The sequence below is a fragment of the Topomyia yanbarensis genome, chromosome 2 (assembly GCF_030247195.1).
Source record: "Topomyia yanbarensis strain Yona2022 chromosome 2, ASM3024719v1, whole genome shotgun sequence".
NCBI lineage: Eukaryota > Metazoa > Arthropoda > Insecta > Diptera > Culicidae > Topomyia > Topomyia yanbarensis.
This window is the reverse complement of record NC_080671.1, coordinates 41,328,642-41,339,293: the sequence shown is the minus strand read 5'-3', so window position 1 is coordinate 41,339,293 and position 10,652 is coordinate 41,328,642. Positions and strand designations below refer to the sequence as shown.

At 39.9% G+C, this 10,652-nt stretch overlaps 1 protein-coding gene across 1 annotated transcript in view; it reads right to left on the bottom strand.

Annotated features, from left to right (window-relative positions):
- Positions 1 to 3,980: 3,980 nt before the first annotated feature.
- LOC131683384 (carboxypeptidase N subunit 2-like) overlaps positions 3,981 to 10,652 on the bottom strand; it is a 33,655-nt gene continuing 26,983 nt past the window's right edge. Inside the window, exon 4 of the mRNA XM_058965309.1 lies at positions 3,981 to 4,457. Coding sequence (XP_058821292.1) covers positions 4,359 to 4,457 — 99 coding nt within the window. The 3' untranslated portion in view covers positions 3,981 to 4,358. The remainder of the gene's footprint in view (positions 4,458 to 10,652) is intronic.

Below are 10,652 nucleotides of genomic sequence, written 5' to 3'. Positions count from 1 at the left end.
TCTGAGAATTGAGCTCAACAAGCCTTTCGAAATTTTCAATCACCACCGAGTTCAAGATATCGCATCGAATGAGTAATCGAAATGAGAGTTCGAAAAATCGATTTTTCAGCGGGAGAACGCCCGACAGAACTTCGAGACTCATCGACTGCATCCACCCTAAGGCGATACGCAAACAACGATACTGAATTCTTTCGAGTTCGATGAAAGGCGTGGCGGAGCGAAAGCAGAAGCATCCGTATTCCCTTACCGACCGTTGTTTGATACAACCTAATTAGGTCTCCTGGGTGGGTACTCTGTAATGGTCCTTGTAGATCGACAGCTTTGGGTCCCGTTACAGAAACCACGCCAGCGTCTGCAAGTTGCCTTAACGTGCAGGAATTGTCAAGACATTCATCAATGTCGTTAACATAGAAATTGGACAACAGGGGGCTTAGACATGAGCCCTGGGGAAGGCCCATGTAGCTAGATCGTGATGTCGATAAGTCACCATGCGAAAAATGCATGTGCTTTTCCGACAACAAGTTTAGTAAAAAGTTGTTTAAAGTCGCTGAAAGACCATGCTGGTGCAGCTTCTCTGAAAAAATGTTGATAGAAACTGAAACTAAAGCCCCCTTAATATCTAGGAATACTGATGCCATCTGCTCTTTGCTAGTATAGGCCATTTGAATTTCGGTTGAGAGTAACGCAAGACAATCGTTCGTCCCTTTGCCTTTGCGAAAGCCAAATTGTGTATCTGACAGTAAGCCATTTGTTTCGACCCAATTGTCGAGGCGGAATAGGATCATTTTCTCGAACAACTTCCAGATACAGGACAGCATTGCGATCGGACGATACGAATTGTGGTCGGAGGCTGGTTTTCCTGGTTTTTGGATGGCAATGACCTTCACTTGCCTCCAATCGTGTGGGACAATGTTAGGCTCAAGAAACTTATTAAATAAGTTCAACAAGCGTCTCTTGGCAGAGTCTGGCAGATTCTTCAACAAGTTGAATTGGATTCTGTCTGGCCCTGGAGCTTTATTGTACATGACAAGAGAGCAAATGAGAACTCCACCATCGAGAAAGGTGTTTCGTTTGCGTTATCGTGAGGGGACGCGGTGCGGTAGATCTTCTGTGCCGGGGCGGAATCCGCACAAACCTCCTTGGCGAAATCGAATATACAACGGTTTGAATATTCTGCACTCTCGTTAGTACTGTTTCGGTTTCGCAAACGCCGGGCCGTGCCCCAAAGAGTGCTAATCGATGTTTCTCTTGTTAGTCCGTCAACGAACCGGCGCCAGTAACTACGTTTCTTGGCTTTCATCAAACTCTTCATTCGTGTTTCTAACGTCGCATATTGTCGATAGCTAGCGGGTAACCCGTCGTCCCGAAAGGTCTTATACGCGGCGTCCTTCTCCGCGTACACGTCTGAGCACTTTTTTGTCCCACCACGGATTAGGAGAGCGTTTTTGCATGTTTGCGCCGGGTACTGGCTTAGTCTGAGCTTGATTCGCGCTGTCGAGAATCAAGCTAGCCAAAAAGCTGTACTCTTCCTCCGGAGGAAGTTCTTGGGTAGATTCGATGTTGTCGGATATCGCGGCAGCATAGCTCTTTCAAGCGATATTTCGTGTGAGGTCATACGAAATATTGATTGATTTCAATGGCCTTGAACCGTTATTGATTGAGACTACGGCAGATGGTCGCTGCCGTGGGGATCAGGAATTACTTTCCACGTTCAATTTAACTACAGCGATGTTGAGCAAGGGGACAAGTCTAAGGCGATCGGGCGCGCTGGAGGAGCAGGAATCCGTGTCATTTCACCCGTGTTTAAAATTGTCAAATTGAAGTTATTGCAAAGATCCTGAAATAAGGAAGATCGGTTGTCATCATGGAGGCAACTCAAATTATTTATTAAAATTTTGATACTTCTGCAATTCTACTGTAGAACAGTGATCAAATCCGTGACCTCGTTCGATGAGTTAGCCATCGAAGGATACAATCGCTGGAAAGAGAGGCCATTTATCAGTCAACTGCTTCAAAAATGTTCTCACTGTGTAGCAAAGCTAACATAGGACTTTTAATAGGATCAGTAATATTGAAAGTTTTTATTATCCAGTCCACTATGCCCGAGAGTTAGATAATTCCAGTGCTGTGATTATTCTCGAACTGAAACAAAGGAACACTTGGGATTTTTGATGTTCCTGGAAGTGCTGGGAACTCCTTCTCTGAGCTTAATCCTCCGAGACCAGAAGCCACTTGCTTCGGTTTGGTTGCAACACTTCCAATAGATGTCACTTTTGGAGCCCCGTCAAGGAACACCTTCTGGCCTTTACAAGGAACTTTAGGAGAGGAAATGTTCCTCCTCTTCCTATAACTTCTAGGCGCCCTAGTGGATGTTCCCTCTTGTGGGTCATCAGCCTCGCCCTCGTTAGGAGGCAAGTGAGCATAGATGTTTGTTGAGGTTGGTGGCGTAGCTTTCTGCGAAAGAACGTTCGGATCGTCCCGCAAGGGAACGTTTCAGTTTATCCCCACATAGTTTGTACGCGGGACATGCCGAGATATCATGCAGACTCTCCGCACAGTAAGGACACTTTTCGGCTTTCTTACTACACGAATCGTCTAGATGATTCTCCCCGCATTTTCCACAGCGGGCCTTATTGCTACAATGGGTGGCTGTGTGGCCCAATTGTTTACACTTTGTGCAATTCATGACCCGCGGTACAAACAGACGAATCTTGTGTAAGAGGATGTAGTTCGGCAAAGCGGTACCAGCGAAGGTCACCCGATAAGAGTTTGATTGGGGATATGTTTTTGAACCATCCCCCGCAACTACTACTGAGTGCAAACGCTTGCACTCAAGTATTTTCACCGGCTGAAGTAAGCGGTCTCTAAAACGGCCAACCCCGTACTACAGCAGATACTCGCACGTCAAACTCTCATCGGTGACGACGCCTTCAGATTGTACCTTTACAGCTGGAATATACACGTGATAATCCCGCGTAAAGTGCTCACAGCAAGCAACATCGTTTGCCTGCTTTGAGTTGGCTAGCAACACCCTTATCTTATCCGAGCGGACCTTTGAAATTTCGGTCACAGACGAAAACCGTTCTGTCAGGTCTTTAGAAATCTGAAGAAGATTCAGTGATTTAGTCTTGGGCCGAAAGAAGACCACAAATGGACCAGTTGAGAGTTCTGGATAGCATTTGGGCCGGGGGGAACCTTAGCAGTTGAACCCGATTCAACTTCCATTTGACCATCCGGAGAGGGAACCATAGAAAACGTCAACGCACGGGGTCAGCGCCCGCGCAGACGGAAGAAAGCAATAAATGTGTTACAAAAGACAAAAACCACTTAGCTTTAAAGTGGTGTCCAACGACGGACCGATCCAGCTTATATAGCTGGCTATTGTTTAATCCTCACACGCGAACAAAAGACTGATGACCGAACAGAATTGGAAAGATGACCTTGAACGCGGATTAGCACTATTTTTTGTCGTTATACACAGCACGGACTTCAAAAAATAATTTCTGTCTCGATGGAGAGCTCGAAAACGAATGAGTTACAGGGAATGAATACTTCTGCGCGAAAAATATACGCTAAAAAATATTGTCTTTTTTCATGATGGAGAACTTATCGGTGAAAAAGATTACTTTACACAAGTTTTTATATTCTATGCTAATTCAACATTGTAATTTTGTTACAGACTACGATTCAAAGTATTATTTCTAATCAAAATGCTTTTAACAAAAATCTTCGAAAATGCGATAATTGTCGAAATAGTAGGAATTTTTCTCCATGGTGAAATAGTCACTTTGAGGGAGTCACACGGTGCATAGTCGATATTTCCTGTATTCTGCATAAACTGAAATATCTACAATCTAAAAAGCGTTAGAGTAATTTCTGTGATATTCACCTGTCATTCGACAATGACACACATTGTTCTGAATATATTCATTCATATTCAGTGTTTCGGTTCGGCAAATAAAGCAATTAAATTATCAATGCATTTATTTACAACATATATTCTATGGAAGCACAACGTTAAAGTAAATCAATACAACCATAAATCTATAATGGTACCATGCCTTTTCAAATAAACAGACGGAGTAAAAAAACAACCATAAATCTATCCAATTTCTTTTTCTCTGTACAACTAAATTAAATCCATGAAGCAGTTTCTCTCTATCTATACCAAACATACACCATAAATTTGCTTCAAGCGTGAAAAATAAACTTCACTTTTCAGCTGCCTTAATCCAAATTAATTCAGTAAAATTGTAACTAAATGAAGGTAACAAATGGGCCTACTCTGACCAAACAAAAAAAAAACAAATGCGATTTACCTCCTGTGACCGGGCGTGTACACTGTACAGTACGGCACCTCATTGTTGGTGACTTCCATCGACTGCTACCGCCGCTGGGAAAATCAGCCTCCCAACAGCGTCCTCGTCATCGATTCCGTCGCTTTCGTTACACTCCATCTGATATTGGATGTTTGGCGGATGTCGAATCACCGCGGATACGCACAGCCAGCGAGCTCCCATCAGGTTCCGCGCAAATATACGATCGAGTTTGCACACAACGTTGCACCCCCGTACAGACGGCATTGTTGCGGTGACAGTTTGAGGGCGGTGGCACCGCAAGCAGTTATTGTTGACATGGCGACAGCGACGAAATGAAAGTACACAACATCCAGATTCCGGCGAAAAGCGGCGGGAGGGTTGATGTTGGTCCGGATCGGTCCAGCCGTGTACACCATTCGGACAAACAGTGAAATGTGCATGGGAAAACGGTTGTTGACACCGTGTAGTACGGCACGATGACCACACCGGGTTGTGTGTCCGGGGGTGAATTGTTTGGTCAGTCGGTTGGAAATAAGAGCAAGAGAAGAGCAATTTCAGTGGATTCAGGGTTTTTTCTCTCTGTGGATTGCGGAAATTGCAGCGCAGGTGATCATAAAGGCTAGTTTACAGTTCGGAAAACGTGTCACGGGATTTGGGTCCCTGTGTATTTTAAATGGAGCTCGGGATTTCAAATCCCGTGACGGGAAATAAGTCTACACAAAAATGACAGTTTTCATGAAGTGTAAACCCAACCGCGGGAAACATCACGGGATTTTAAAACTCTCCACACAGAAATCCGTCCGGGAACAATTCAACACAAATTGTTTCCGACGGGGAAAATAGTATTTTTATAAAGTTTACAATTCGCTGCAAGTTTGATACTGTTTGTATTTTTAAGAAGCAGCAGAGTTTTTGGTTTGACAGTTTGGAGAGATCTCGGCGGGAAATTTTCCCTGATCAAATCCCGACGCAAATCCCGTGTGAAATCCCGCGATCCATTTCCCGAACTGTAAACTAGCCTTAACTGCCATCCGTGGCTGGGTGAGTGGTTTTTAGGAGGTGTTTTTATTTGTTAACAAGAAAGTAGACAAATGGGAAGCGTTTTCAATTTAGTTGGCACACAGCGACGTGTGTATAGCTTGAGGGTGTTATTCTGCATTTATTAGTTTTAAGCAGTAGTTAAGACATATAATAATTATACGAAGGCAGTTTGGTTGAATATTTTACGTATTTATGCATTTTCCACATCATAGTTTTTGTAGATTTATTAAATAATTGCAGGCATCAGCCATTTACTATGAAATCATCCAAATAGTGTATATATGGCTATATTAGCACTAGTCAGTAAAATAAAATTCAAGTAGTTAGAGAGGGCTTGAACTCCACTGGAGTTGTTCTTCTAGAGATGGAACAAGTAGTTAACAGTGTTTGGCACAAATAATAAGTTGTCGAAATGTGGGATATTAACTTTTCAATTTAGATAATAACGATAATTAAAAATTATCTTACTCATCGTATCTTACAGGTTTCTTATCAGAATGGTAAATTTAATGTGTTATCCGTTAAAGCTTGCGTCCTTCAAGCGTCGCTTCAATCTGTTATAATATATTTACGTCTGATCTTCCAAATGTACCCGTAGATTATTAAAAGTCACTTTTTTGTGATGGTACGAGTATCTCTGCTTCAGGTAAAAGCCTGAAAGTTATCCTTAGTCGACTGCAACGAAGCTTGAATGTTATCAATAATTACCTGACAAAATAGAACATTTCCACTATTGCGGTAAAACCCAATTGATTGTGCTTCCTCATAATCCGAGAGCTTCTTCTGGTAAACCAAATAATGATTTTTCTATTCAATTTAATGGTTTGAATTTAATGTGGTCAGATCAAGTTAAATACATTCAATTCACATTAAAGGAATCTAAGTGAAATGCTATGAATATAAAAAATGTTTCTACCCTTCATAAACAGGAATTGTAGGCACTGTTTAAAGAACAAACAATTAACTTATAAACAAATATTTGGAACGACAATGTTATACGCTGTGTCAATTTGTTGTTGTATCAGAAAGAAAACGCTTTAAATAAAGGGTTGGCGAAACGCGATTCTGGTCTACGCGGTACGACACGAAACGAATAACTCTTTCGTATTGTCTTAACGATACGAAACGAAATTTTAATAGTAAATGTTTTTCGCAACCAATCTTGTTATTTGCTCACATAATGTACAACAAAAAGCGAAATACGACGATGAAAAATAGAGCAGCACAAAAAACTGCGATGTGCAGAACGACCGCACAAAGAGAAACTTGAAATTGAAAAAGAGAAAGATCTGTGCACCAAGAGCTGTACAATTTCGTTCAAAGAGTCACCCTGAAGAACCACTTTTTTGTGCCTCCCCTCCCTGGCAAGAAGGTAGGAAGGCGAATCAAACTACAATTCAGATAAAGTTTGATCGGAAGATCGTTTTCAAAATGTTTTTTGGTTGCCTTCTCCGCTTCCGTGCGTGTGGGACCAATATACACACTAAAGAGCCTCTTTATTTCTACTCTTTGAGGTGTGCAGCCATGGAGAAGAATGCACGTTAGAGTGGCTCGCGGTTTTAATGGGAAAACTTCAAAATGATTTAAACTAGCAGGTACTTTTTGAGTTCTGTTTGTGGTCTCAAATGCTTGTGCAAAATTTGGTAGCGGTTGGTTGCTTTCCGGGTTTGCACATTGCGTTCAAAGTTTGCATGGGATTTTATATGGCGAAATCAATTATTTTGCATATACGTTAATAAAGATCGTTATTTCACTGAATATGGAAAACCAGCCTTATAAAACTATAGTCCAAACCTTGGTTAACAACTTAGTTGAAGACCTCAACTAGCTACGAGTTTTCAAAAAATAGTTATAACGATTTTAAAACTTATTGTTAAATCCAAATGCAGAAATTCATTATTTTTTCCAACACTGTCAGTACACCATGGACACCGATGTTAAAAACTTAAATAAATGAGAATATGAAGAATAAAGAATAAATGAGAGACTTGGTACCTTTGAATGAAATGTTCAGAATGAATTGCTGAATAACATAGACGTAGTCAGAATATGAAAAGAAGAAGGGGGCAGGCATGTGCACTTCCCAGTCGCTTTTTAGATTGTTTTGTATAAAACAAAGAATCATTACGTCCTTGCATATCGTCGCTGTTGTGCTATCTTATGACAAACGCCATTTTGGGGTAAACTGAGTTAGATATGCCACATTACTTGTTTGAAAAATCTCTACAGAGTGGCGTTTTCAGAATTTTGAAATTCTACTTGGTTACTTAGATATAGCGAGAAACATGATGAGAAATTGTGAGTTTTTTGCTTCAAATCACTGTATCTAGGGATTTGCTCAAGTTATATTGAAGTTTTAGATATTTTTATGTGTGAAAATGTCTGAGTAACACAATGGTATAAACATTTTAAAAAAAATTACACGAGTTGTGAGAAAAACACAGTTTTAGTTTTAAACTGGAAATAAAGGATATTTGGCAACACTGTAACCAAAAATAACATTTTTTTCTAGATTCCCTGTTTCATTTTCTTCAAAATGCATTTCACCGATTGTTCATAGACCATATAAACGCAAAAATATGAATAAAAGATAAAAATTGATGATTTTTTTCTATGGAAAATTTTCCATGCACGATTATGACACGTCATACAAATTTTGTCATCAATACAAGCCTATGACACGTGTGAGTGCGACTTTTGTTTACATTCATAGTAAAAACTCGCAACATAGTCAACCGATCTTCGTAATATTTGAGAGATTAATGCAGAATTGATAGAAGCATCCATTGTCTTCTTTGGATTGTTTATACCATTTATAAATTTCAAGATATTCAATTTCAAACTTAAAAATCGTTTTTCTCGGAATGTGCTAAATGGCGCTTGTCATAAGATAGCACAACAGCGACTATATGTCAACGACTGAACTTTCTTAATATTTTGATAGACCCAAATATGAATCTTACTATCATTTTTGTTGTCGGAAATAACATTTACAATATTTAGGATTTACACCTACAAATTTATGTGTTGTTTTTGCTAGAGGCAAAAATTAATTCAGGTCTGGAAATCGCGTTGGGTCACCTCCTCTTTTTTCATTTTCTGCTTACGTCTATGTTATTCAGCAATTCATTCTGACTATATTCTCATTTAATTAAGTTTAAAGTATCGGTGTCGTGGTGTACTGACAGTGTTGGAAGAAATAATAAATTTCTGCATTTGGATTTTATCATAAGTTTTAAAATCGTTATAACTATTTTTTGAAAACTCTTAGCTAGTTACAGGCTTCAACAAAGTTGTTAACTAAGGTTTGAACTAAAGCTATACTTTATAAAGCTGGTTTTTTATATTGAGTGAAATAGCGATCTCTTTTAACGTAAATGCAAAATAATTGATTTCCCCATATAAAATCCCATATAAACTTTGAACGCAATGCGCAAACCCGGGAAGCAACCGATCGCTCCCAAACTTTGCACAGGAATTTGGGACCACAAAATGAACTCAGAAAGTGCTGTGCTGAAAAATGTCATATTCGAGCCACTCTAATGCACGCATGGCAGCAACACACATCGGAGTGAAGAGGATTATTGTGAAAGAGAAGAGCGGTGGTTCGCATGAAAAGTGCAAAGAGTGTTTTTTATTTTTCTCTTTATTTGTTCGGAGGTGCATTACATCCGTGGCGACGATATATCAGCGGCGCCATAATCTCATATGCGGTCACAATCGCAACTTAAAATATATTTAAAATGACCGTTAAGCGGGCGAAGAATTGTTTTCTAGTTTTATGTCTGTTAGTCTGTGATAATATTCGCATTTGAAGATTTTTAGTCCGTTTATTTTTAAAATGTTACTACGTGCGACCCAATTGAATTTTAACAAGGAATCAGAATATATTGGCTTAAATGGCACGTTCCCCGTATGTAGTCGTGTTTCTTGTGTTTTCCTCCTATTTCGTTGAAATTCACAGCAACGCGCGATAGGTATTAGCTAGTTGCTAATAAAAAAAATTAAATAAATCTTTCTTGTTCGAAAAAATACCACATTTATTACTTTTAGTACCTAACAACATGCCGTCGAGAAAAAAAAGATGGTCCGCCATTTGTAACTACATTATTCTAAATTAAATGTGGGGACGGACATAGCGTAGTTGGTGAATCGATTGCCTTGTACGCAGCTTAAAAAAATCATTTTTTTCTCAGAACCCATCTGGATTTGGTTTTGCAATGCCACATACTACCAAAAAATTGGATCTTCTATCGAAATTACGATATCACCTAATTTGGACGGCCCGTTTGAGAAATTTTGACTCTACATGAGGCATTTTTCAGTAGAAAATTCAAAATTTTCCAAGCCGATTTATTTTTTGCCTTTCTCATATAGAAAGGTTATGCAATCACTCTGAAAAACGTCAACCTAATCCCGGCCCGGAGGGCCGAGTGTCATATCCCATTCGACTCAGTTCGTCGAGATCGGAAAAAGTCTGTATGTGTGTGTGTATGTATGTATGTGTGTGTGTATGTGTGTGTGTGTGTATGTATGTGCGTATGTGTCAAATAATGTCACTCATTTTTCTCAGAGATGGCTGGACCGATTTGCCCAAACTTAGTCTCAAATGAAAGGTGCAACCTTCCCATCGGCTGCTATTGAATTTTGGATCGATCGGAATTCTGGTTCCGGAATTACGGGTTTCAGAGTGCGGCCACACAGAAATTTCTCATATAAACTATAGGAAAAATTAAAAACTGAATTTTTATTTTTGATGCTAAATGTGTTCAAGGTGCATGAAACGTCGAGATTTGATGTAAACTCGAAAAAAAAATTTGACTACGATTCACTTTTTTGGATTTTGGCACATTTTTGCCTTTCTCATATAGAAAGGTTATGCAATCACTCTGAAAAACGTCAACCTAATTCCGGCCAAATTTTTTTTTCAACTCGTTTAGGGTTTCTGGATTTTAACAGGAGCGTAGTTGATGGTTTACGGAGAGGGGTTACACCCCCCTCTACTGTTCGCGCCCCTCCTTTAAAAATCTCCTTAAATCACCCCTCAGACCACCACCCCATCCAGCCCTCATACCCCTCCCTTTCAACCCCATCATCTTTAAACCACCACTATATCACAAAGCATACCAATTTAAGCTGGGAAGTCGTTCGTTCATGGGACTTTCGCCCTCCTCACATACCCACCCCCGCATGACAAAATGAGTTAGCAAGCAGATAACATTGATCTAATGCTGATTAGGCTAATGAAGTATGATATTTTTTGTTTCAAGTGTTTCACCGTCGACACGTAGC